This window comes from Pithys albifrons, chromosome 32, assembly GCF_047495875.1.
Source record: "Pithys albifrons albifrons isolate INPA30051 chromosome 32, PitAlb_v1, whole genome shotgun sequence".
Lineage (NCBI taxonomy): Eukaryota > Metazoa > Chordata > Aves > Passeriformes > Thamnophilidae > Pithys > Pithys albifrons.
The window spans coordinates 1,488,981-1,516,833 of record NC_092489.1 but is presented as its reverse complement, the minus strand read 5'-3'; the positions used below and the strand labels follow the sequence as shown (position 1 = coordinate 1,516,833).

At 53.9% G+C, this 27,853-nt stretch overlaps 2 protein-coding genes across 2 annotated transcripts in view; one reads left to right on the top strand and one right to left on the bottom strand.

The window, feature by feature from the left end:
- Window positions 1-27,853, top strand: part of LOC139684145 (uncharacterized) — a 1,342,464-nt gene that overhangs the window by 184,697 nt on the left and 1,129,914 nt on the right. Inside the window, 1 exon segment of the mRNA XM_071579746.1 lies at window positions 27,172-27,798. Within this exon segment, the coding sequence (XP_071435847.1) occupies window positions 27,172-27,798 (627 nt within the window).
- Window positions 1-27,853, bottom strand: part of LOC139684146 (uncharacterized) — an 800,710-nt gene that overhangs the window by 282,648 nt on the left and 490,209 nt on the right. Inside the window, 1 exon segment of the mRNA XM_071579747.1 lies at window positions 709-1,380. Within this exon segment, the coding sequence (XP_071435848.1) occupies window positions 709-1,380 (672 nt within the window).

The window sequence follows — 27,853 nt, the reverse complement described above, 5'->3', positions numbered from 1 at the left end:
GATAAACTAAGGGTATGGAGCAGGGGAGATGTTTAGGGTCAAAAGTCAGCAACCCCCCCCTCCCAATGAATTTCCCACTTCAGTCTGTGTCCCCATATGTGATGGTTTTGACGTGGCAAAATGCCAAGTAATCATTTCAGAGGCAAAGTCTCCTCTTCTGTCCCCCAAAAACCAAAACACAGGACATAGTTCAGCAGAACAAGGTATATTGAACAGAAAATAAAATGGAAAACCAATAAAATACAAACTACAGACTAAGAATAAAAGGTAGGAAGAACAAACAGGAAATAAATTTCAATTTCCCCAGTATCTTGGTCTCCCCCCAGGAGCTCTGCAATGCCAACAAACTTCTTGCTCATCCGGCATGAAGAAGGAAAATCCCTCCTCCCTCTCCTATCTGAGATGTCAGAATATGGGATGCAATAGAGTTGGCCAGTAGGAGTCAGCTGGGCTGACCCAGCTCTAGTTAGCTGATTGTCCAAGGCCTTGCTCTAAAAACTAAAGCCTAAATCTGGGCCTAACTAAACACATGACACCATGGATGTTTCTCCCCCTGTGTTAATTCAAGTGCCCACGGAGAAGCAGGAGGATGTGGAGACCACCAGCCAGGGGTATTCCAAATGTGGGTCACAAGGAATGTGGGTGATAGAGATGGAGCAGCAGATGAAGCTCCTCCCACAGTCGGGGCACTCGTGGGGCTTCCCTTACTGGTGAGTCCGTTGGTGTTTGGTCAAAGCAGAGCTGCTGGTGAAGCTCTTCCCACACTCGTCACATTCATAAGGCCTCTTACCAGTGTGGATCCGCCGGTGGATGATGAGGTCGGATTTATTGTTGAATCTCTTCCCGCAGTCGGTGCAGCAGAAGGGCCTCTCGTCTGTGTGTGTGCGCTGATGTTTGAGGAGAATTGAGCTGGTCTGAAACCGCTTCCCACACTGGGAACACTAAAACGGCCTTTCCCCAGTGTGGGTCATCCAGTGGATGATGAGCTCAGAGTTACGGATGAAGCTCTTCCCACACTCCCCACACTTGTGAGGCCTCTCCCCGGTGTGGGTGCCCCGGTGGTAGGTGAGGGTGGAGTTATGTTTGAATCTTTTCCCACAGTCAGTGCAGCAGAAGGGCCTCTCCCCCGTGTGTGTGCGCTGATGTACGAGGAGATTGGAGATGGTCTGACACCTCTTCCCACACTGGGAACACTCGTAGGGACGTTCCCCAGTGTGGATCATTTGGTGGCTGATCAGGTTGGAGCTCTGACTGAAGCCCTTTCCACATTCCCTACACCTGTAGGGCCATTCCCCAGTGTGGATGTGCTGGTGGTGAATCAGGTGGGAGCTCTGGCTGAATCCCTTCCCACATTCCAAGCACTTGTAGTGCTTCTCCCTGCTCTGAAGCTGCTGCTGCACCCCCAGCTCAGAGCTCTGGTTGAAGCTCTGACCATCTTTCCCACACTGGGTGGCTCTATCCTGCTCAGAGGACCCAAAACTCGGTTGAGAGCTTCTCCTCCTGAGGGATCTCCGTGGCTTTTTCTCCTCGGTGACTTCCTGCACTGTAGAGCTCTTCAAAGTGGCCTCTGCCACCAGGTTCTGCTGCGGGGATTTGTCCTCCGTGCTCCCAGTGCTCAGCTCAGGGCCTGGGGCAGGAAGGAACAAGGACAGGCAGGGCATTTGCCTTCGGCCCACAGAGAAGGCCAAGGACATCCCCCCAAACCCGGCCCCGGCAGGACGGCGTCGGCAGCGGCGTTATCCTGCAGCCGGGGCCATGCTGGGCTGGAAGATACAGCACAAGGCAGGGGGAAAGGGACACTGACTTCCTCCTCACCTGCCTGGGGGGCCCGAGGCATTTTCCTCTTCCTCACAGCCTCCTCCGCCATTCCGACACACCTTCAGAAGGATAAATCCTGTTTGTTGTGGAAAACAAGCTGTGAGTGCCTTGGGTTGGATTGCTCAAGTCCCTCTCTAAAATTCACTCGGCATCTCGTGTCCATAAAAACCTTCAAAACACCAAGATTTCGCTCAAGAAAACCCGCCCAGGAGCTTCTCCTCTCTGACCTCCTCCTTTTCGCATTCTCAGTGTCCCCCCTGTCTGGGCTGCTGGGGGTCTCCTGTGTATTGGGGGTCCTCCCTCTCCAGGGTCCCCGCCCTCCCCAGGCTACCAGGGCCCCACAAAGCCCTGCCCGGCCATTCCCGGCTTACCAGTCCTCACATCCCCCTTTTTTTGACTCCAGGACCACCCTGCCTTCCTTTTCCCTCTCATCCTGCTTTTCCCAAACTTCACAATCCCTTTGCCTTTCCTTTGCCATCTCCTCAACTCCCCTTATTCTGGCCACAGGGACCACCTCCACCCCCCAACCACCTCTCTCCACTCCTAGTCCTACCCTTCCTTACCTTGGGCCCATCCTGATCATCCATTCCAAGGCACTGGGATGTCCCTGCCCCCCTTATCCTACACCAACACCCCCTTGCACCCCCTTTCTGGGTCATCCCACCTGTTCCAGTCCCCACACCCCCTTTGCCTTGACTCTGGGACCCCCAGTGACCCCACTCCTGCATTTCCCAGACCACAGATCCTTTTTGGAACACTGGGGGACACCTTGAACCCCTCTTTTCTGGCCATTCTGGGTTTTCCTAGATCATGACCAACCATTCCTTAACATCAAGGACACCTGTACCCCCCTTTACTGGGCACAGGAGATCCCTGGGCTTCCCATCCCACTTCTCTGAGCAATTACACCCCTTTGCTTGGCCGTGGGACCCCCTGAAAACCCGCTGCCCCAGCTCTGTGTACCCCCTGCACCCCCAGCATTCAGCCCAAAACACCAAGATTCAACCCCCAAATAGGGACCCCAGAGGGGATTTGGGGCCCCCGCAGTCCCTCCTCTCCTGACTCTCTGCTTGTGGTGGTGGTTCCCAAGGGCCCCACCTCTCCACGTTGCTGTGGGTCCTGAGGGTGCCCCCTCTCTGGGCTGTTCATTTTGGGATCCAGGGGGGTCCCTGAGCACCCTGAGCAGAGAGTCAGGGCAGAAAGGATCCCTGGGACCCTCGACATTCCTTGGAGGGATCATGGAGAGGGGGGAATCAAAGAAACTCAGTGGATTCAGATAACAGAGTGGGGGACCTATGAAATTCCCGGGGTCTCCAACAGCCTGGAACAGGCAGAACCCCAGAGAGGGGACCCCAAAACACAAGGCACCCCCAACAGCCTGGACAGGGAGGATCCCCAGAACGCAAAGCACAGAGAACATAAATAGCAAATTCCTGGGAGGGTTTTTTAGAAGTGAATCTTGGTGCTTTGAATTTCTTTTTCCTTAATCTGCATATTTTGGGGTTTTTTTGCCCAATCTTGGTGGTTTGGGGTTTTAGGGGATCTGTGCCAGGCGCCTCCATTTGGAGGCAGGGGAAGATTCCAGGATTTTCCAGCATCCAGGGATGCTCCCCAATCAAAGCCCCCTCTGGGGGTGACTCCATTTGTTCCCCACACTGTGGTTGCCCCTCACTCGCTCACACCGTTTCCTTTTCAAAGAGCATCATCTCCAATTTCCTCCTTTCAGCTTCTAGGTAAAAATCCCATCAAATTAATCTGATTTTCCTGCTTTTTCGGGCTGTCCACATGTCTCCCTTAGCTTCAGTTATCTCTGTTTTAACTTTCCCTTCAAGGAGGTTTGGGGGGATCAAGGACGAGGGTTTATGGGAAGGGTTTGGGAGTATCTGGGCTGGTCTGGAAACAATTGGAGGGTTCTGTGTTGTTTGGAAGGTCTGGAAGTCATTTAGGGGAATCCTGGGGTAGTTTTCAGCACCTAGACGGGAATTTAGGGAGGTCCTGGACTGGTCTGAGAATATCTGGAAAAGGCCTGGGGGGTTCTGGTGTCGTTTGGGGGTCCTGGGCACATTTCGGGTGGTCTGGGAGGGGGTTTGGAGGGAAGGTGATGGAATTTGGGAAGGTGTGGGGGGTGAGTGGGTGGTCTCGGGGTGGTTTGCAGTGTCTGGATGAAAGTTTGGGGGTACTCTGAGAGGTTCTCTTGTGTGTTTCGGGTCTCTCTGAGAGGTTCTGTGCGGTGTTTAGGGGGGTCTGGGGAGTTTTGGAGGACTCTGGGGGAGTCTTGGGGGGTTGGGAGAGGGACTCTGGGGAATTTTGAGGGGCTCTGGCAGGTCCAAGAGGTGATTTGGGGAACCCTGTTGTTTTAAGCGTGGGGTTTCAGGATGTCAAGATGGGTTTGGGGTTTTTTTGGTGAGTGGAGGGGGTGGGGGAGGATGTGGGATGGACCTGACGGACCCGATGGCAGTCCCGGGATGAGGGAGGGGCTTACCCGACTTCTCCACCTTCACTCTCACGGCCAACACCCAGCCGGTGGGTCCCAGGGAAGGGTAGGGGGTGGGTGCTTAATGTGGAACCCCCAAAACCCGCCCTGAGTCCCGAAAACCCCCCAAACTTGACCATCTCCCCTCACCTCTCCCCACAGCCGTTCCGAGTCCTGCCCTCCATCTCCACCACCTCTAATCTTGTGTCCCTAAATACCTCCAAAACACAAAACTTCAGCCCAAAACAGCCCTCCCAGCAGGTCCTCTTCTCTGAACTCTCCACGGTGGGGTTATTGGGGTCCCCCTGTCTGAACTGCTGGGGGTCCCACTTGTATTGGGGATCCCGTGCCACCCTTTTCCAGGCTGCCGGGGATCCCGGGAATCCCACGGCTCCTTCCTCTCTCGGCTCTCGCCTTCTCCAGGCTCTTGGGGGTCCCACCTCCCCCCTGCATTGCTGCTCTCCCCTCATCTCCACACTGCCGGGGCTTCTCCCTCTCCGGGACCCCCGTTTAAGGGGCCCGGACCTCCCACTGTGCTCCCGCCCCAAATTCCACCATTCCGGGGCTTGCCCAGCTCCACTATCTCCCTTCTCCACTCTCCACACTCCGCGGGTCCCGGGGTTCCCTCAGAGATAGCGCGAGGGGCCCCAAAACCGCTCTCGCCCCACCGCCCCACACCGACCTTCCGACCGAGCGCCGACCACGCGGTGCTTTGTCCTCTCTGTGTCCCCTGTCCCGGCTCCTCCCCCTGCTCTGTCCCTCCTCTCCTGCCGCTTCTCCGCCCCCACAGTCCCGCCCCCTCCAGCCCTTCTCCTCCTCCCCCCAGGCCCAGCACCACCCCCCCCGGCCCCCTTTGCCCCCAGCCCCGCCGCTCCCCACGGGAGGAGCAGGGATTGAGCTGGAGCAGCTCGGGATGGGGCAGCGCTGGGCTCTTGGCCGCTCCCGCCCGCACTCGGCCCCCGCCGCAGCCGCGACGGCTGGGACAGCGCGGGAGGGTCCGGCCTGGGCGCCCCCACCTCCCCCCGCCAAAAAATTGCTGTTCCGGGGGGCGCTGGGGGCGAGGGAGGGGGCGCGGGTCGGGGGCGCGGGTCTGTTTGGGGTGGGGAGCGGGGGGCGCTGCGGGTCTGCCTGGCAACTGCGCAGTCATCAGCGCCGCGCGCTCTGATTGGCTGGAAAATGATTCGGGGCCTTCTCTGGCTGATCCCCCCAGCCAGCCCCAGTGACCGGGACTGGGGAGAACTCGAATGCTTTAATGGGAACACTGGGAGCAGCCGGCTGGGGGCAGAGGGACAGCAGGGGAGGGGGTGACACGCGACTCCAGGTGACCCCCTGCCTTTGTGGCACAGGGAGAAGCCCCAGCCCAGGAGGACAAACCCCTGACATGGAGCCCCGACCCCTGGCAGCATCTTGGGGAGCGTCCGGCAGCAGCTCCGGGCAGGGCCAGGGGGGAAGGACCCCCTAAATCCTCCCACAGACCCCCCATGACCTTCACCAAACCTTCTCCTGGTCACACCATCCCACGCAGGGTCATGTGGAACCTCCTTGCAGTCCTTGCCCAGCCCTTCCAGCACCCCTCAAAGCCCCTCTCAGCCCCACGAGGAATCACCAACCCCCCTCCAACACACCTCATCTCCTGAAGCTTTTTTCCAATTGCCCCCAGCCCTCCCAGGGCCCCTCAAGTCTCCTCAATGTCCTTCCCAACTTTCTCAGACTACCCAGATCTTCTTCCAGTTGGCCATTGGTTCTTTCACATCCCATCTCAACCCCCACAACCCACTTCCCAGTGACTTGCAGTGCTGCAAATTATACAACTTTCCTAAATATTTAATTAGTGGCAATCGTTGACTGCGTTACTTCTCACAGACTCTCATCAGTTTGGTCTTTAAAGCACCAAAGCTCTGAGTTTCCCTGGACTGGCTCTGATGGGCTGCAGGAAAGAGAAGCCTGAGGGAGCTGAAGATTGGACATCTGGTATCTTAAATTTATGGTCCCTCAAAACCATGTTGGAGCAACCAGAAGATACAGAGGAGACTAACAAAGACATTTCAGCCTGAGAGTTGGAGACTTTGCCTGAGGCAGAATGATAAAAGCACCAAAGAATGTTGACCAAAACAGCCAATAAAGAATAGAATACCAATTAATGAAGAGAATTGTATATCTTAGAAGGAAAAATGCAATTTCTTTGTTTGCCAAAATGTATAAATATGTGAGAACTCTTGGAAGGGCTTGTATGGAGCTGGAGAGATTCTCTCCCTGTCTCTGCCCAGAATAAAGGACTGTCTGAGTCACAGACACTCCAAAGGGGGGAATGGAGGGTCTCATTCCTTCCTGATGACTTTTGGTGACAATTATTGATGACCCAGCTGGGACAAAGCTGCAGATCCTCCATGGGTTCCAGCACCCCGAGGACTCCAGTGACACCCAAAATATCATTTGAGGAGATCCTCTCAGTCCCAGGATGTGGCCAGTTGAAAGCAAGATCCCTGGAATTTTGTTAAGTCATTTCTCAGTGTGTAAAATCTATCCCAAACCATCATAGAAATGGAGCTTGAGAATAGAATGTAATGGGGTGTGGTAGTTTTAGCTTTAGCTTCAGCCAGGCCTCAATTCATCAGGCCCAGAGGATGTGACACAGATTGGAAGGGACAAGCATCACCTGACTTGAGCAACCAAAGAGGTATTTCATATCATCTGACACCATCAGGAAGCATCAAGAAGTATAAAAGAGAGGGAGGTGGAGCTTCTGTCTCTTTTGCTCTTCCCCTTGGGCCTGTGCTCTGCCTCTGGCAAGACAGGGCCTTGCCACCATCCCTGCTCTCTTCTCATAGAATCACAGAATCAGTTGGGTTGGAAGAGACCTCCCAGATCATCAAGTCCAACCCTTAATCCAACCCCACTCTGATTACCAGATCATGGCAGTCAGTGCCATGTCCAGTCTCACCTTAAATACCTCCAGGGTTGGAGAATCCACCTCCTCCCTGGGCAGGCCATTCCAATGCCTGAGCACTCTCTCTGTGAAGAACTTCTTCCTGATATCCAACCTAAAACCTGCCCTGGCAGAGCTTAAGCCTGTGCCCTCTTCTCCTATTGCTGAGTGCTTTGGAAAAGAGACCAATCCCCACCTGTCTACAGTCTCCTTTCAGATAGTCGTAGAGAGTGATGAAAACATCTCTGAGCCTCCTCTTCTCCAGGCTGAACACCCCCAGCTCCCTCAGCCTCTCCCCACAGCACTTGTGCTCCGATCCCTTCTCCAGCCTCATTGCTCTTCTCTGGACTCGCTCCAGCCCCTCAATCTCTTTCCTGAACTGAGGAGCCCAGATACAACACTCAAGGTGTGGCCTCCCCAAGGCAGAGTCCAGGGGAAGGGTCACTGCCCTGGGCCTGCTGGCCACGCTAGTTTGGATCCAGGACAGGATCCCACTGGACTTCTTGGCCACCTGGGCACACTGTTGGCTCCTGTTGAGCTTCCCGTCCCTCAGTCCCCCCAGGTCCCTTCCTGCCTGGCTGCTCTGCAGCCACTCTGTGCCCAGCCTGGAGCGCTGCAGGGGTTGGGGTGGCCAAAGGGCAGGACCTGCACTTGGCCTTGTTGAACTTCATCCCATTGGAATCAGCCCATCTCTGAAGTCCATCCAGGTCCCTCTGCAGAGCCCTCCTGCCTTCCAGCAGCTCGACACTCCCTCCCAACTTGGTGTCATCAGCAAATTTACTGATGATGGACTCAATCCCCTCATCTAAATTATCAATAAAGATGTTAAACAGGACTGGACCCAACACAGACCCCTGGGGAACACCATTGGTGACCGGCCGACAGCTGGACACAGCCCCGTTCACCAGCACTCTCTGGGCCCAGCCCTCCAGCCAGCTCCTGACCCAGCAGAGGGTACACCTGTCCAAGCCATGGGCTACCAGCTTTTCCAGGAGTATATTGTGGGAGACAGTGTCAAAGGCCTGGCTGAAGTCCAGACAGACACATCCACAGCCTTCCCCTCGTCCACCACATGGGTCACCTGATCATAAAAAGAGATCAGGTTGATCAGACAGGACCTGCCCCTCCTAAACCCCAGCTGGCTGGGTCTGAGCCCTTGCCCATCTTTTAGGTGCTGTGTGATTGCACTCATGATGATCTGCTCCATAACCCTGACAGGCACCTAGGTCAGGCTGACAGGCCTGGAGTTGCCAGGGTCAGCCTTGCAGCCGTTTTTGTGGATTGGGGTGACAATGTCCAACTTCCAATCCTCTGGGACCCAGAGAGCCAGGACTGTTGGGAGATGATGGAGAGTGGCTTGGCAAGCTCTTCCAGCAGCTCCCTCATCACCCCAGGATGGATCCCATCTGGCCCCAAGACTTGGGAGGATTCAGGTGCCTCACTAAGTCACTATTTTCTCCTGGAACACAGCGGGACTAGTCAGCTCCCTGTCTCTTTTCTACCAGCTCAGGAGGCCAGTTGTCCTCAGGGCCACCTGTCCTACTGGTGAAAACTGAGGGAAAGTAGGTGTTAAGTACCTCAGCCTTCTCTTCATCTCTGGTAACAATGTTCTCCCCCAAGTCCAACAAAGAATGGAGGTTTTCCTTGTCCCTCCTTTTCCTATTAACATATTTATAGAAGCACTTTCTGTCATCCCTAACAAAGTAGCCCAACTGACTTCAAATTGCACTTTTGTCTCTCATTTCCTTCCTACAGGACCTAACTATGTTCCTAAACTCTTCCTAAATAGCCAGCCATTTTTATCCACACTGAGCTCTCTTTTATCACTGATTTCCTTCAGAATCTCCCTGTACAACCAAGCTGGATGTCTTCCCCATGGGCTTCCCTTTCGGCACACTGGGACAGGCTGTTCCTGTGCACTCAAGACTTCCTTCTTCAAGCACATCCATCCTTCCTATAACCCCTTGTTTTTGAGGGTTGTTTCCCAGGGTATGCTCTGGACCAGTCTTCTGACCAGGCTGAAATCTGCCCTCTGGAAGTCCAGCAAAGAGGTTTTATTGATGGCCCTCCTCATATCCCTGAGGACTGAAAACTCTGTTACTTCATGGTCACTGTGCCCAGACAGCCTCTGACCACTACATCTCCCACCAGCCCCTCTCTATAAACAGCAGGTGTAGAGGGGCCCTACACCTGGTAGGTTCCTTAACCAGCTGAAACAGGAAATTATCCTCTATACACTCCAGGAATCTCCCAGACTGCCTCTTCTCTGCTGTGTTGAACTCCCAGCAGATATCTGGCAGGTTCAAGTCACCCACAAGAACAAGGCCTGGAGATTTTGAGACATCTGCCAGCAGCTTGTAGAATAATTCATCCCCTTCATCATCCTGGTTGGCTGGCCTGCAACAGACACTCACAAGGATGTCAGCCCTGTTGGCCTTCCCCCTCATTCTGGTCCACAGACACTCAACCTTTTCACTGCTGACCTCAAGTTCAACAGAGTCAAGAGACTCTCTAACATATAAAGCCACCCCTCCACTGGGATATACTGGGAGTGAGTGGAACCATAGTAGGGGTAAAAGGGAGCAACTGGAAGCATGTGGGGGGAAATGGGGTAATATTGGGAGCACTGGAGCCATACTGGGGTCACAATGAGACTATCTGGGAGTGACTCGGATCATACCGGCAATGACTGGAAAATATCTGGGAGCACACTTGGAGCTATTGGCATGAGACTGGGCTGATACTGGAAGCAAGTGGAACCATGTTGAAGGCAACTGGGATAACACTAGGAGGAGCTGGGCCCAAGCTGGAGGACACAAGGGGCAGCAGGAGGCCTTGTGGGACCACATTCTACTGCCTGGGGTGGCTCTGGGGGTCCTCGGCTCCTCAGGGCTCTTCCTGCAGCCACAGAACTTGGAGGGACCCTCCTCTGGGTGGGTCCTCCACGTGATCCAGGAGCTCTCAGCTCCTCCTGACAGAGACTGGGGACAACTGGGATCATCATGACACCATATTGGCAGAGACTGAAGTCACTGGAACTATACTGGGGGTGACTGGGACCACAGTGGGAGTTACTGGGACTATCCTAGCAGAAAACTGAAACCACATATGGGGCAACTGGGAGCAAGTCAAATGATTGGGTCTATACTGGGCAATACTGGGTGTCACTGAGACCATTCTGGGACAGACTAGGGTCATACTGGGCCAGCTCGGATTCTGTTCTGGGCAGCTGAGATATAGTGGGAACAGCTGGGCTCATAGTGGGTGTGACTGGGCTCACACTGGGAGTGACTGGGCTCTGCGAAGCACAGGATGGGCAGCATGGGGAGGGAAACCCCCTCCTACTGCCCTTAATTCCCAAAATCCTTGTTCCCATTCCCTGATCTAGCCCTGAGCAGCAGATCTGTTCTGCAATCCCTTTCCTTGGGGACACTTCCCCGCCCTCTCCCCACTTTTCTGCCTTTGGAAATCAGCACTTTGGAGCCCCATCCAATTGTTTTCTCCTTCTCCTCCCTACTATTATCATTATCCCCTGCACCTCCTTTTCCTGGGCTCTGGGACCCCCCTGCGTGGCTATTCCCTGTTCTCCAACCTCGGACACCCATTTCTCTGACTCCAGGATAATCCTGCACCCCCTTTTCCTGCCTATTTTGTATCTCCCAGGCCCTGGATCCCCCTTTTCTTTGACACCAGGGACCCTCAGGCCCCCATTACCAGCCATCCCACATAACCTCACCCCCACATTCCCCTACTTTGACTCCAAGGACCCCCTGACCCCCCTTTCCCACCCATCTGTTATACACCAATAACTGAGAAATGGAAGAAATATTATTCCCCCATTATTCCCCTGTCATAAACAGCCTATCCAAGAATTTTATGTCAGCAGTTCAACACAAAGAGAGAATTCTCTTACAAACAAACACCCTGCCAAAGCCTTTCCCCAAGATTCCTGCAAGTCATGGCAGCAAATTCAGCCAAACTTCTTGCCTGATGAGAACTCACACAAGCATCCTCTTGTTGTAATGACTTAGCTAAAACTATATCCTGGTTTTAAGAAATTTGCAAGCTACCTGTAAAAACAGTGTCTAAGTATTTTTGCAGTCTATAAAAACTCCCAAAGAACACCTTGGAATTTCGGTGCGTAGGGTGTGTGGAGAATGGAGAGAGAGAACCACAGCCAAGAACCTCTCCCACCTCCTCCCTGCCTCACCCATCTCACCTTCTTACCCTCCTTCTTCCCCACCCACGCTGCTTGCCTGCCTGCCCCTGCAGACTGAGGAGAAAGCTGAGCTCTGCCTTGCTCCCTGCCTCAGTTCTGCTCCTGCTAACCCAGCCCTGGCCCTGTTCAGCCTGGGGTGGCTGCGCCGCTGCTGCCCGTGAGCGACAGCTCCGCGGAGCCTGAGAGCTCTGCAGAGAGCGAGGAGCAGCCCTGCTGCACAAGGGAGAGCAGCACAGACTGAGCATCACATCTGCACTGCAAGAGCTGCATTCCACACCTCTGCCTGCAGGAACAGAGACAACATCGCTTCTCACACACACACACACAAACTTGGCAGAAAAACTTGGGCTTGGTGGTAAACTTTTTTCTCTGCTTCTAAAAATTACTCTCAGTGTTTTTCTACCTGTTCCTATTTCCCTCTCTCTCTGCATTTTTTTAGCAACTCCTTAACTAAAAATATATATATAATAATTTTTTAATTAAGAGGCAATATAAATTGTGTTTTAACTTTGTTGGGGAAACATTTTGAATCCAAGCTATGTCTACAATATTTAAGCAGATTGTAACACCATCCTGTCTCTCCCAAACTCCACACTCCCTATTCCTTTACCCTGCCACCCCCTGGACTTCACTTTTCTGCTCACAGACACAATCTCCAGCCCCCAACCACCTCTCCCAACCTCTAGTCTTGCTTTTCCTTGACCTCAGGACCTTCCTGATCCCTCATTTCCAGGCACTGGGATGTCCCTGCACCCCCTTACCCTGCACCAATACCCTCCTGCAACCCCTTTCCTGGCCATCCCACCTACTCCAGCCCCCACACCCCTCTTTTTCTTAACTCTGGGACCTCCACTCTTGCATTTCCAGACCACACACCCTGCCCTGTTTGGAACACTGGGGGGAAATTTTAACCCTTTTCCCAGCTTTTCTGGGTGTCCCTACCTCAAGACCCCCTTTCTTCAACATTGGGGACCCCTGGACTCCCCATCCCACTCCTCCAACCCCCTACACCCCTTTCCTTGGCCCTCCTTCCCCCTGAAATCCCCTTTCCCCAGCACAGTGTCCCCACTGCACCCACAAGATTCAGCCCAAAACACCAAGACTCAGTCAAAGAAATCCCTCACAGGAATTCCCCCTCTCTGGGTCTCTCCACTTTGGGGTTTGGGGGGGCTCCCCTATCCGGGCTGCTGGGAGTCCATGTATATTGGGGTGCCCCCTCCCCAACCTGTCAATGAAGGGCCTGACCCAGGCACACCAACCCCCCCAAGGGGGTCCCCACATCCCCCCACCTACCAAGGGGCTTCGCCGGAACCCGACACTGGGACACCCCAAACACCTCCCAGGGACCCCCAGTATCCCCCAAGGGGCATTCCCAGCTCAGCTCTAGGGTCTCTCAACCATCCCCCCGAACAAAAACCAAACCCCCAGAGCTCCCCCAGGCTATTCGGGACTCGGCTCGGGGGTCCCACAGCACTTTGTCAGGGCCCTTTGCCGTCCCTGTGTGCAGCTCCGGCCCCGCCCCGCGGCAGCCCCAGCGCGGGCTCCAAGGAGCGGCACATCCTGGTGCCCTTGGGGGCTTTGTCCGGGCCCATCCCGGCTCTCGTGTTCCATGGTACAGCCCTTATGGCCCCTGGTGGGGCAGCGCGGGCACTGTGGAGTTTGGGGGCCCCTTCTCTTTCCCACCCTGTTCTCCCGCTCACCCGAGACTTTTTCGGGTGCAGGCGGAACCCTGGAAAAGGAAGAGGAAAAGGAGGAGCATGGCTGTCCCCTCCTCTTCTCCCGGGGTGTTCCAGGCTCGGCCCCGCCCCCCCCCCCCTCACCATTCGCAGGGCGCGGCGAGCAGGGCGGACACAGAAAAAAGAGAAAAGAGAAAAGAAAGAAAAAGAAAGAAAAAGAAAGAAAAAGAAAGAAAAAGAAAGAAAAAGAAAGAAAAAGAAAGAAAAAGAAAGAAAAAGAAAGAAAAAGAAAGGAAAAGAAAGAAAAAAGAGAAAAAGAAAGAAAAAACGAGAAAAAGAAAGAAAAAGACAGAAAAAAGAGAAAAAGAAAGAAAAGGAAAGAAAAAAGAGAAAAAGTAAGAAAAAGAAAGAAAAAACAGAAAAAGAAAGAGAAATAATGAAAAAGAAAGAGAAAAGAGAAAAAGAAAAAAGAGAAAATGAAAGAAAAAACGAGAAAAAGAAAGAAAAATAAAGAAAAAACTGAAAAATCAAGAAAAAAGAGAAGAAAGAAAAAAGAGAAAAAGAAAGAAAAAATAGAAAAAGAAAGAAGAAAGAGAAAAAAGGAAGTAGAAAGAGAAAAAGAAAGAAAAAAGAGGAAAAGAAAGAAAAAAACAGAAAAAAGAAAGAAAAAGAAAGAAAACGAAAGAGAAAAGAGATAAAGAAAAAAGAGAAAATGAAAGAAAACAGAAAAAAAGAAAGAAAAAGAAAGAAAAAATAGAAAAAAGGAAAGAAAGAAAGAAAAGAAAGAAAGAAAGAAAGAAAGAAAGAAAGAAAGAAAGAAAGAAAGAAAGAAAGAAAGAAAGAAAAGAAAGTACTTTTTCACACAAGAAAAAGTTTTTATCTGCATGTTGTGATATTCGAATGTTGATTTGCAAGTTAAAATAACATATAATTATGGTATTACAATAAAATACTCTTATAAATCTTATAATAATATAGAAAAATTTATGTATAGAATTGACGTTTTAAGTGATGATAACACTTGAAAAGTAAGTTGGTATTTACACAGGTATTGAAAACATTGACACCAATATTTAACAAAAAACGTGGTGCCCCAAATTTATCTGGGAAATGAATATTCCTTAACTCTCCTTGAGATCTTTGGGACAAGTCCCAGCAAAACCTGGAGTCCCTCAGCTCACCAGTTTGATCTCCCTTGGTACTTCACTGCTTTGGTCACCAAGCCCAGGGCTGAGGGCAGAGCAGCACCAGAGGAGCAGAAAGTCCCAGGTTTGCCCAGGAAACCAACAAACGGACTTGCCAATAATGCAACATAAATCTCCCATTTTCTATCAGCTTTTAGAATCCAAAAGCTTTGCATGGGGAAGTTTTGTCGGGACCTGGATTGTAACAGAACTTTTTAAATTTAATTCTTTTCAATATTGATGTGGGACTGGGGGAATAACTTGGAGCAGCCAGTGATATCCACACCCTCAGCTGGTCACATTTTCTGGGATAGAAAGAACTTTTCAGACTCCAAGTCTAAAATTACAGTTCATGCATCAGCTTTTACCCACTGAGGTTTCTTTCTCCTGCTTGTAAGGAGAGTGTGACTGGGTGTGCAGCTTGAGAATTGATTAATCCTAATTAATATTTACACCCTGGACCTTCTCATGGTTGGAACAACCTGGGACAGAACACACATATTTTTGAGTTTTCTTTCTGTCACACAGAAGTAAAACTGTAGAACTCAGTCCCTAAATTATCCTTTTCCATTGGCACATTACAGGTATGAGACACCATCCCAAAATGTGGAGGGACAGTTTTTAACGCCACACTTTTCAGTACTTTCAACTGGGGTGAGGGACTGTAGCAGTTCTAGTACAGAAATAATTATAATAACATTGTAAAATGCTATAATAAAGAATATAATAATTCTGATAAATGAATGTGTCAAATTGACTTTTGGCGTGCTGAGAGCACTTGAAAAATAATTTGGTATTTATAAAGGTATTGAAAATATTGACACTACTGTCTCACTAAACCAGCCCTAAAACTAGACTTAAAACCAGCCTTAAACCAGCCCTTAATCCAGCCCTCAACCAGGAGTAAACCAGAAATAATTGAGCCCTAAAACACTCCTAAATCACCTCTAAAACCAGCCATAAACCTGGGCTTAAAACCAGCCCTAAACCAGCCAAAAACCAGCTCTAAATTAGCTCTAAACCCAGCCTAAAACCAGCCTTAAAACAGCCCTAAACCCAGCCCTAAAATTGCAGGGGGTTGGAACTGGAGCCAAGTCCAGAGGAGGAGTTGGGTTTTTAACTAATTCCTCAAGCTCAATTCACAGACTCACAGGATTGTTTGGGTTGGAAGGGCCCTTAAAGCTCATCCCTTTCCACTAGCCCAGGTTATTGGCACGTTTTCCTCTTTCCAAGCACTGAAGGATTTACAATATTTCCAAATCAAACCTTTGACTCTCCAAAGTCTTGGCTTTGACTCTCCAGAAAGTGCCCAAAAGCTGCAGAACTGACTGTTGGGTGTGACCCTTCCCCCCTAACCAGGCAGGTCATTTGGGGGTCGGAAATGGTTTGCAGGGGCTGGGTGAAAGTTTGGGGGGTCTGTGCGGTGTTTTGGGGGTCTCGGGGAGGGTCTTGGGGTTTTAGGGGGGGGGGGGTGTCTGGGGTGTTTTGAGTGGCTCTATCAGGTCCAGGAGGAGATTTGGGGCATCCTGGGGCAGTTTTGGGGGTCCCAGGTGAGGGTTTCGGGATCTCAGGGTGTTTTTGGTGGGAGGTGGGACGGACCTGAGGGCGGTCCCGGGGTAGGGGGAGGGGCTTACTCGGCTTCTCCACCTTCACCGTCACGGCCCACACGGCGCGGGGGGTCCCGAGAAGAAGGAGCTCCTGGAAAGGGAACGGGGAAAGCTCCGGGACACGGGAGGGAAAAACCGCACAAGTCCCTTCCGGCCTCCCCCACATCCGGGTCTCCGCCCATCACTGCGCAGGCGCGGACTCCACTGCACTCCCGGCCACTCCTACTGCGCGGTGGGTGGGAACGAAGAGTGACGGCGGAAATGCCCAATGGATGCTCAGCATCGATGAATGACAGTAACAGCAGCCAGTGGGAGCTCGGCACCTCCTACAGTTCCGCCCCCTTTGCCCCGCCCATTTTTCTTTAGGCGAAACTTCTCCAACGGCCACGATCGGCGGCAGCGCCCGGGAAGGGACAGACGGGGCCGGGCATGGACAGAGACGGGGCCGGGGCAGGGAGAGACGGGGCCGGGCAGGGACAGACGGGGCCGGGCATGGACAGAGACGGGGCCGGGCATGGACAGAGACGGGGCCGGGCATGGACAGAGACGGGGCCGGGCATGGACAGAGACGGGGCCGGGGCAGGGAGAGACGGGGCCGGGCAGGGACAGACAGGGCCGGGCAGGGGCCGGACATGATCGGTCAGGTCCGCCCCGGTGCCCCGGGCGCTCCCCCCACCGCAGCCTCCGCTCCGCCGCTGCCGGGCCGGCCCTGGCGCTGGGTCGGGCCCCGCGGGCTCTGCTGCTGCTGTCGAGGGCCGAGGGAGCTGCGAGCGGGGCCGGGCTCGGCGCTCCCAGGGGGTGGGCAGGGAGGGGATGCGGGGGGCACAGGGGAGGCCGGGGGGGTCCCTGCGAGCCCAGAAGGAGCAGCGAGTGCCCTGCGGAGCCGCCGAGATGCTGCCCGGGCTCTGCGAGCAGATGGATCCGGGCCGGCTGAGGAGGGAGCTGCGGGACAGCTCGGGGGGGGCGGGGGCCCTGTCTGGGGGCGGGACCCACGAAAGCCGCTCTCCCTCCCTCTGCGAGCGGGCAGGGCAGGGAAAATCCAACGGAAAGCTCGGGAGTTGGGACGGGGAGCGGGAGAGATCCCTCCCCGAGCACCATCCCGGGCAAATCAGACTCGGAGTGGGAGTGTGAATTAAATTGTTCCTGCCAGAATGAGAGCAGGAGAATGAGAAGTAGAAATAAATCCAACAAACCCCTTCCCCCCACCCCTCCCTCCTTCCCAGTTGTTCCTCCTCCCCACTCAGCAGGGCACGGAGCTGGGAATGGGAGTCCCACTTAGTTCTTGTTGGTGCTGCTGCTCAGGGACAGGGGTTGGAGTCACTCCAAACATCCCCAGGGCTTGGCTTGGGGGTCTCCCCATCCCCAGGACACCTCTGGGTGCAGCTCAGGGCAGGAGAGGGAGGGACTGAGCTCTGAGGCTCTGCAGCTTTGCTGGGACAAGTGAACAAAGAGGAACCTTGTGGGTTTTCTGGGCTCCCAGAGAGCCTTGGGAGGTTTCCTCGCTGAGCAGAGGGATGTGGGGGACCTGCAGCTGAGGCAGAGCATTAAAAGCAGAGCAGGGAGCACATAAGAAGAAGAGCTGCTTCCTCCCTCACTCCCAGGATGGTCCCATTGCAGGTCCTCACTGGCTCTGGGCTCTGCTGGGAACTGGAGGGGTTGGGCCACTGGTCCTGGTGGGCATCGTGGTGTGGCTGCTGCAGGGACAAGGTGAGGCATCCAAAAGTTATAAATCCCCCTGACTCCATCCTAAAACCAATCCAAATCCATGAAAGCCCGGCTCCAGGCAGGGACTGGAGCAGATTCCCCCTGTATTTCCAGCAGGGAGCAGCTCCTGGGCAGTGGCAATCCCTGAGGGGTAGGAGGGCAGAGCTGCCAGTAGGGGCTGATCAATGTGGGTTTGGGGTCTGAGCTGCTGCAGGTCCCTCTCTCCACCCTGATGGTGCTGCAAATACCCAGAGATTCCCTCTGTGTTGTTGTCAGGAGGAGTTTCCAGGGCTCCAAATTAAAATTAAAATTAAAGACTCATGGTTGTGTGGGATTAAGGGCAGTTGTTTGTCGATCTTTGCCAAGAGGGAAGTTTCAGGTGGAATTCTGGGTTCCTGGATCCTTCCAAACCCCACTGGGCTCCTCTGGGGGTGGCTGCAGATGGAGAATTTCCTTTGGGAGCAGCAGTCACTGCTGATCTCGTCAGAGTAGGTGTAGGCACATTGGCCATTGCCCTGGATGCCAAACCTGAAACCCAAGAGCACAGTCAGAGCTCAGGGAAAGATTCCCATTCCCAGAGAGATGAGAGGAGGAATTTGCAGGGCTCCAATTTAAATGTATATATAAACCAGAGGGACACTTATGGTTGTGTGGGAATAAGGGCAACCCCAACTAGGCTAAACCAGCCTCTCCCTGTGTGCATCCACCCACAGCACAGGCTGTGCTGGGGCAGTTGGACCTGCTGGCCCTGCAGAGCTACCCTGAGGGGACACTGCACCACAGCCTGTCCCTGCCAGCCCTACCCACCGTCCCCAACGCGGCTCAGGGACTCCCAGTGGCCCCTGGACACCAAAGAACCAAAGCCACGACCCCCAGAGTGCAGCCCTGCCCATGGGCAAAGGGCCCCCAGGGCTGCCCTGCAAAAAGCAGCCCCTGCAGAGCTGCCCAGAGACACAACTGAGGACACCACACATGATGCTTTTAGGAAACAGCTCCAAGAATTGCTTGGCTCTTGGGAGGGCTCATTGTTTTATTCCAAATGTTCAGAGTTCCCCCTTTGGGGGCAGAGTGTCCAACAGGCCACTGTTGTGTTCCATTTGGGCAGAAATATTTCTCCAAGGAATGCAGGTGGCACAGACGGTGCAGAGGGAGCTGCCAAGTCACCCCAGTATTCAGCCCTGCCCTGAGTGGCACCAGCACTGCCCTTTCTCACACATCTCTGGGGAAAAGAAAGGTGTCAGGGTGTAGTTTCTAAACAAGGAACCCTTGAAAAGATCTGTTTAGGACCTGACAGCAAAGTGACTCAGGAGCAACCAGCACAGGAGTGGGCAGGAACTGTTGGCCAGAGGTCCATCTCAGAGGGGAGGGTGGATATTTTAATTTTATTTGACACTACAGAGGCATTTTCTGAGATGGCCTCTGGAATTTTATTCTATTTCAAGATCACCAGTAACAGGGTTCTGTTTGAGTGCTGCAAATGAGGCCTGGATGGCCCTAACTCTCTTTGCCTTAGTGCTCAGAGGCTTGTGGGCATTGCAATGTCTCCTGGTGGTTACAGGTGAGACTAAACACTGACTTCACTGTCACAAATGCAGTGTGGGTGGAATTGATGAAAAGAGGGAATTGCAATTTTACTGATAAAATTCAAAAGGAAATATGAGAAATGAAATTTATAGAGCATAACTTTTTAGTAACAAGAATCAGATCTGTTCCAGAAATGTCTTTGTGCACTGCCTATTTTAGATGTATCTGCTTGTGGTTTCATGGGAGCCTGAAAATGCTGCCCAGCCCATCATTGTCACACCTGCAGTGTCAGGGGCTGCAGGAGTAAAGGGGACCCTGCAGGGAGGCTTCAGGTCTGTTCCCTAGATCCCATTCTGAAAGGAGATTGAATGAGGGAGAGCCCAGTGAGTTCTCAGTGAGAGACAGGCAGCTGCCAGCAGGTCCAACCAGCACACTGGATTTACACCATCTGATCTCTGCTGGGGGCTCCCTCTGGGCTCTGACACTGTCCCAGACCCCTCTCCCAGCCCCTCGCTGGCCCAGAGGAGACACTGCCCGTGCTGGGATGCTCAGGGAGCACTGAGCTCTTGCCAGTGGCTTCCCTGCCCATCACAGCAGGGCTGCCTGAGCTTCTCATCCATCACCAGCCCCAAGTCCTTCTCCTCTTTGGGGCTCCTCTCAATCCGTTCTCCACCCAGCCTGAGTTTGTGCTCCATAATCATGTGACAAACTGTAATACATGCAAATAGAACAGACTGTGGCTAAGCCTTATCCTCCCAATCCCCACAAGCAGAGGAAGGTTTTTATTCTGAGGAGGTTTTGTGTCAGGGACCAGAGTCGTGTCTGGGCCTGTCATGTTTGGTCTGTTCTTGTGCTCGTCGATGTGGTGTGAGAAAACAGTGCAGAGTTTGCCTGTGGAGAACTGAGGCCTGGAGAAAGAGCCATCAGTGTGAGCTGAAGTGTTGAGAGCTTGGGCTGTGCCCCAGGAAGAATGACGGGCAGAGCCGTTGTTGTCCCGGAGTCAGCCCCTTGAGCTGCTGCAGCCTGGGCTGGTGCAATGGGCACGCAGGGGCTGGTGCTGCAGCTGGTAAAGCTGCCCTGCAGAGAGAGGAGCCAGGAGGGGTGGGCTGGGCTGGGGGTGAGGAGGCCCAGCTGGGCCTGGTTTGGTGCAGGGCACGGCCTGAAGGGGCACTGCCTGCCTGCCCTGCCCCCAGTGCTGCTGCACCTGCTGCTCCTGCCCCGCGGGCTGGGGAGATTGCAGGGCTGGGGATGTGCTGTTTGTGTGCCAAGGACCAGGATCCATTGGCTTGGGGAGATTGCAGGGCTGGGGATGTGCTGTTTGTGTGCCAAGGAACAGGATCCATTGGCCTGGGGAGATTGCAGGGCTGGGGATGTGCTGTTTGTGTGCCAAGGACCAGGATCCATTGGCTTGGGGAGAATGCAGGGCTGGGGATGTGCTGTTTGTGTGCCAAGGAACAGGATCCATTGGCCTGGGGAGATTGCAGGGCTGGGGATGTGTTGTTTGTGTGCCAAGGAACAGGATCCATTGGCTTGGGGAGATTGCAGGGCTGGGGATGTGCTGTTTGTGTGCCAAGAAACAGGATCCATTGGCTTGGGGAGATTGCAGGGCTGGGGATGTGCTGTTTGTGTGCCAAGGAACAGGATCCATTGGCTTGGGGAGATTGCAGGGCTGGGGATGTGCTGTTTGTGTGCCAAGGAAAAGGATCCATTGGCTTTGCTCACCAAGAAATTTGCTTTGCTACCTCAGCTGTGTTTTAGTGGCTTTCCTTTTGTGCAGGGAATCCTCCTGAACCTGGAACATTGGGAACAACCTTGTGACCCACATTCCCAGTGACCCACATTGGGAACACACCTGGCTGGAATTCTCCACACCCTCCTGGTTCCCTGTGGGCACTTGGGTGAGTGCAGGGGGAGGAACATCCTTCAGGACACAGACAGATGTTGGGAATTCATTGGGAAAAGGGGATTTATGGATTTCACACCCCAAAAAAATCTCACCTGCTCTGTCCCATCATCTCCTATGGTGCCATCAAGCCTCCTGGCTCCTTCCCAAATCCCTTCATTCCATTCAAAAGTCCCTTAATCTCTTCTAGATTCCCCACAATTTCACCCAAAGTACCCCCAGTTTTCCCCCAAAACCCCAAGATCCCCCTCAAAGTCTTGTAACTCCTCTCAAAATTCCTTTAATTCCACTGAAACCTTCCCTGACTTTCACCTCACACCACACTGGTTGTACTCAAAGTTGACTTAATTCCACCTCAAACCCCCATAAATGCATCAAAATCCTGAGATTTTACCATAAATCTCCTGAATTCCACTGGAAATTCCCTCACATAAAATTGATCTCATTTCACCACAAATTTTCAATTCCAAACCAAATCCCCTTAATTTTACTGAAGATCCTCATTAATTTCACCCAGAACTCTCTTAATAAATTTTAAATCTCTCCAATCCCATTTATTTCACCCAAAATCACTTTAATTTTTTCTAACATTCTCCAAATCTCTCTATTTCCACTTCAAAACTTCCTAATTCCATCTAAGTTTTATTAATTTCTACCCAAATAGCCCCAAATCTACCCCAAATCTCTTAACTCCACTCAAAAATACATGAATGTTTCTTAGAATCCTCAGTATTTCATTGCAAATCCCTAAAATTCAACAACCCCCCCCTTAGTTTCACACAAAGATTATTTAATTCCACTCTAAATTCCTTTAATTCCACCCAACCTCTTCTAAATTCATTTAAAATTCCCTGAATTCCACCCAAAATTCCCTTAATTCCCCTCCAAATTGTAAATCCCGCCCCAAATCCCTTCCCCAACTCACCAGCCCCCCAAGTGCCCCCAAATCCCCCCGGCTCCCCAAGTGCCCCCTTTGGAGCCCCAAATCCTGGGAAAGGGCCCTATGGGAGGGGGGGGCTGGGGGGCTTTGGGGGGATTGGGGTAGAATTGGGGTCTGAGGGTCAGTTGGGGGGCACTTGGGGGTCTCATGGGGGTCTGGGGGAGATTTTATGAGCACTGGGGGGATACTTGAGGGGTCTGAGGATGGAATGTGGGAGTTCAAAGAGTCTTTCAGGGGACACTTGTGAGTCCTGGATAAACTTGGGGGGCACTGAGGGGTTCGGGGAGGAGATTTGAGGGTCCTGAGTGGGTATTGGGGGAGGACTTGAGGGTTCTGGGGGAACTCCTGGGGTAGTTTGGGGTTCGGGGGGCACTTCTGGGAGAGATTGGGGTCCGGGGACACTTCTGGGGCAGTTTGGGGTCCGGGGGCACTTGGGGGGCCGCAAACCGGCTGGGACCGACCCGATTGGGCGCGGGGGAGACGGGAGTTGATATCCCGCCTGTGATTGGCCAAAACGGGCCACGGTGCATGACGGGAGTTGTAGTACGGGACAGGCTCAAAATGGCGCGGGTCTCCCTGTGCCGTCCCCGCGCACTGCAATCCTGAACGATGATTGGCTGCGAACCGAGACGGGCAGGCCAGAAAGCCAGTCAGAGGCGGCGCAGGCGGAGGGCGGGACTCGAGGGCGCTGCCGGGAGAGTTGAGCAATGGCGGCGAGTTTGGGGTGATTTCGGAAAAATTTGGGAGTATTTGGGGGGCATTTGGAGGACTCAGGGCGGGTTTAGGCGGTCCCGCCCGACCCGCCGACCCCTCACAGACCCCCGGCACCCCCCCGGGGCCGTTTTGGCCGTGAAGGTGAAGAAGCCGGGTAAGCCCCTCCCCCCACCCCGGGATGCGCCTCAGAACGCCCCAAATCCCCCCCTGAAAATACCCCTGAGATCCCCAAACCCCCCACCCGGGACCCCCAAAACTCTCTGGACCTCCCCAGGATGCCCCAAATCCCCTCCTGGACTCTCCCGAGCTTCTGAAACACCCTCGGTCCTTCAAACCCCCCAGAGATCCCCCAAACCCCCTCCCAGACCACCAATCCTTTCCCAGACCTTCTAAAATGCCCAGGAACCACCGAACTACCTTAAATACCTCCCGAAAATACCCCTGAGAGCCCCAAACCCTGCACCCGGGACCCCCAAAACTCTCTGGACCCCCCTAGGATGCCCCAAATTCCCTACCTGGAATCTCCCGAGCTTCTGAAACACTCTTAGCCCCTCAAACGCTCCAGAGACCCCCCAAACCCCCTTCCAGACCACCAATCCTTTCCCAGACCGTCTAAAATACCCAGGAACCACCGAACTACCTTAAATCCCCTTCCCAGTATCCCAAGACTCTCCCAGACAGTCTAAACTGCCCAGGACTCCCTGAACTACCCCCAGGACTGCCCTAAACCCTCTCCCAGACCCCCAAACCATGGCAGAACGCACCAAACCCCCTTCGTAGCTGTCCCTAAATTTCCTCGACCTCCCCCCAGACTCCTACCCAGACACCCCCCCCCAGACAACACCAGGACCCCCAAACCACATCGAGCCCCCTCCCCCTACTCCCAAATTCTCTCCCAGTCTCTCCAAATGAATCCAGGACCCCCAGGCTACTTCCAGACATTCCCAAACCACCCCGGGATTCCCCTGAACTTCCTACCAGAACCCCCAAACTGTCCCCAGACCCTGCAAAACCACCCCAGGGCTCTTCAAAAGCCTCCCAGACCCTCCAAACCACGCCAGGTCTCCAAAACTGGGATCTCAAAATGAGAACTGAAAGAGGGAGAACTGAAGCTGAGTGAGACACAAGGGCAGGCCTAAGAAGCAGGAAAATGGGATTTATTGATTTTTTTTTCTAGAAGCTGAAAGGGGCCATTTGGGGATGATGCTCTTGGAAAAGGGAACGGTGTGAGCGAGTGAGGGGTGAGCACAGCGTGGGGAAACAAACCCCAAAGGGGCTTTGCTTGAGGAGCCTCCCTGGATGCTGGAAACTCCTGGGATCCTTCCATTCCCCCACATGGAGGTGCCTGGCACAAATCTCCTAAAACCCCAAACCATCAAAATTTGGCTAAAAACCCCTCCAAAGTATGAAAATTAAGACGAAAGCAATTCCAACCACCAAGATTCTTCTCCCAAAAACCCTCCCAAAAATTTGTTCTCTGTGGTCTCTCCACTTTGGGGCTTTGGGTGTCCCACCTGTCCAGGCTGTTGGGGGTGCCTTGTGTTTTGGGATCCCCTGTCTGGGGTTCTTCCTTTTCCAGGCTGCTGCAGATGCCAGGAACTTCAGGGGTCTGACTCTGTGATCTGACCAAGGGGTTCCCCTCTCTTCAGGATCCTACTCAGGACTACTGAGAGTCCCAGGGGTACTTTTGCCCCTGACCCTCTGCTCTGGGTGCTCGGGAACCCCTGGGACCCCAAAACAGGGATTCCAGAGAGGAGGCACCCTCAGCAACCTGGAGAGAGAGGGGCCTTTGGAATCACCACCCCAAGCAGAGAGTCAGAGGAGAAGCTCCACTATCCCCCAGCTCCACTATCACCCATCTCTGCTCCCAATCTCCAGAGGTCACCAGGCATCTGGTGTCCATAATAAGCTCCAAACTACCGAGATTCAGGCCAAAAAAACCCTCATCAACATCAAACTTCCAAAACATCAAGATTCATCCTAAACTCATTTCAAACTATGGAGATTAACCAAAAGAAAACCCCTCCCAGAAGTTTCCTTCCTCTGGTCTTTTCACTGTGGGGTTCAGGGTCCTCCCCTGTCTGGGATGCCGAGGGACCCACGTGTATTAGGGTGGGTGGGTAGACCTGTTCTCTCTCAGGGTGATGGGTAGACCTGTTCCATTTCGGTCCCCTGGGAAGACCTGTTGTCTCCCGGTCCCCTGGGTAGACCTGCTGCCTCTGGCGCACCTTCTCTTTAACCCGCGGGCCTCCCTCCCTTCTCTGCCCCTCCATGGGCAGACCTGGCGGCGCCGGTGGACGAGTAGAACTGTTCTCTCAAACCCTGTCGCCCACAACGCCTCCCAAAATTGCTCTGTCTGCCCTGCTGGGCCTCCCCTGCTGATGGGGGGAGCGGGCCCGACCCAGGAACATCAACAGGAGAAGTGCAGGGGACAGCAACGCTCCTCCTTTTCCTTTTCTGGTGCTCCGAGTGCACACGAGAAGGTTTCAAGTCAGCGGGAGAACAGGATGGGAAAGAGAAGGGGCCCCCCAACTCCACAGTGCCCCCGCTGCCCCACCAAGGGCATAAGGGCTGTGCCAGGGAACACGAGAGCCGGGATGGGCCCGGACAAAGCCCCCAAGGGCACCAGGATGTGCCGCTCCTTGGAGCCCGCGCTGGGGCTGCCGCGGGGCGGGGCCGGAGCTACACACAGGGACGGCAAAGGGCCCCGACAAAGTGCTGCTGGACCCCCGAGCCGAGCCCCGAATAGCCTGGGGGGGCTCTGGGGGTTTGGTTTGTGTTCGAGGGATGGTTGGGGCTTGAGCGACCCCAAAGCTGAGCTGGGAATGCCCCTTGGGGGCTATTGGGGTACCAGGGTGGTGTTTTTGGCTGTCCCAGTGTTGGTTCCTGGCAGAGCCCCTTGGTGGGCGGGGGGATGCGGGGACCCCCCTTGGTGGGGTTGGTGTGGCTGTGTCAGGCCCTTCATTGGCAAGTTGGGGAGGGGACCTCCCAGTACACATGGGACCCCCAGAGCCTGAACAGGGGAGCCCCCCCAAACCCCAGAGTGGAGAGACCAAAGAGGGGGAACTCCTGGCAGAGCTTTTTTTGGCTGACTCTTGATGTTTTGCATGAATCTTGTGGGTGCAGGGGGGTTGGAATTTTCAGGGGGTCACAGGGCCAAGGAATGTGGGCTGTAGGGGCTTGAAGAAGTGGAATGGGGGGTCCAGGGAGACTCTGTGCTCAGGAAAGGGGTTTCAGGGGTCCCTGATGTCGAACAAAGGGACTCATGGGGTAAGGGCACCCAGGATAGCCAGAAAAAGGGGTTCAAATGAATTCCCAGTGCCCCATAAAGGGGAGAGTCTGTGGTCTGGGAAATGCAGGAGTGGGGATCCCAGAGTCAAGAAAAAGAGGGGTGTGGGGACTGGAAAAGGTGGGATGCCAAGGAAAGGGGGTGCAGGTGGATATTGGTGCAGGATAAGGGGGTGCAAGGGTTCCCCGGTGCCTGGGAATGTGGGAACAGGAGGGGCTCAAGATGAAGAAAAAGCAGGACTGGAGTAGGGGAAAGATTATTGGGGGTGCAGGGGGTCCCTGTACACAGAAAGAGGAGTCCAGGGGGTGTCAGGTTAAAGGAAAAGGGAGTGTGGATTCTGAGAGATGTGGGATGTGTGGGAAAGGGGGATCATAGGGATCCTGTAGTCAAAGAAATGGGGATTTGGGGGCTGGAAAACCAGGAATGGGCAGGTAGGGGGGTCCTGGACCCCCGGCAGCCTGGAGAGGGTGGGGACCCTTGAGAAGCAGAACCCCCAGTACACAGGAGACCCCCAACAGCCAGGACAGGAGGGACACCCAGAACCCCAAAGAAGAGAGGCCAAAGACAAAAAACTTCTGGGAGTGTTTTTTGGTCTGAACTTTGTTGTTTTAGAGGTTTTTTAGGCCACGAGGAGCCCAGTGATTTCTAGAGATGGATTGGGGCAAGAGGAACCCCCAACGCATTGTGCTCACACCTTCTTTTTTCCCCCAAAATACCAGGATTTCTCCTTTCCAAAGCTTGGCCAGGTGGAGGAGGAGGCTGCGAGGAAGAGGAAGATGCCCCGGGACCCCCAGGCAGGTGAGGAGGAAGTCAGTGCCCATTTGCCCCTGCCTTGTGCTGCATCTTCCAGCCCAGCATGGCCCTGGCTGCAGGACAACCCCGCTGCCGACGCCGTTCTGCCGGGGCCGGGTTTGGGGGGATGTCCTTGGCCTTCCCTGTGGGCCGGAGGCAAATGCCCTGAGTGTCCTTGTTCCTTCCTGCCCCAGGCCCTGAGCTGAGCACGGGGAGCATGGAGGACAAATCCCCCCAGCAGAACCTGGTGGCAGAGGCCACTTTGAAGAGCTCTACAGTGCAGGAAGTCACAGAGGAGAAAAAGCCACGGAGATCCCTCAGGAGGAGAAGCTCTCAACCGAGTTTTGGGTCCTCTGAGCAGGAAAGAGGCACCCAGGGTGGGAAAGATGGCCAGAGCGTCAACCAGAGCTCTGAGCTGGGGGTGCAGCAGCAGCTTCAGAGCAGGGAGAAGCGCTACAAATGCTTGGAATGTGGGAAGGGATTCAGCAAGAGCTCCCACCTGATCCAGCACCAGATGATTCACACTGGGGAACGTCCCTACGAGTGTTCCCAGTGTGGGAAGCGGTGTTGGACCAGCTCAGATCTCCTCGTACATCAGCGCACACACACGGGGGAGAGGCCCTTCTGCTGCTCCGACTGTGGGAAGAGATTCAACCAGAGCTCCAACCTCATCATGCACCGGCGTCTCCACACCGGGGAGAGGCCTCACAAGTGTGGGGACTGTGGGAAGAGCTTCATCCGTAACTCTGAGCTCATCAACCACCGGATGAACCACACTGGGGAAAGGCCGTTTGAGTGTTCCGAGTGTGGGAAGAGGTTTAAGACCAGCTCAATTCTCCTCAGACATCAGCGCACACACAGGGACGAGAGGCCCTTCTGCTGTACCGACTGCGGGAAGAGATTCAAACAGAACTCCACCCTCATCAGGCACCGGCGTATCCACACTGGGGAGAGGCCTTATGAGTGTGATGAGTGTGAGAAGAGCTTCACAAACAGCGCTGCATTGACCAAACACCAACGGACCCACGAGTGAGGGAAGCCCCACGAGTGCCCTGACTGTGGGAAAAGCTTCATCTGCTGCTCC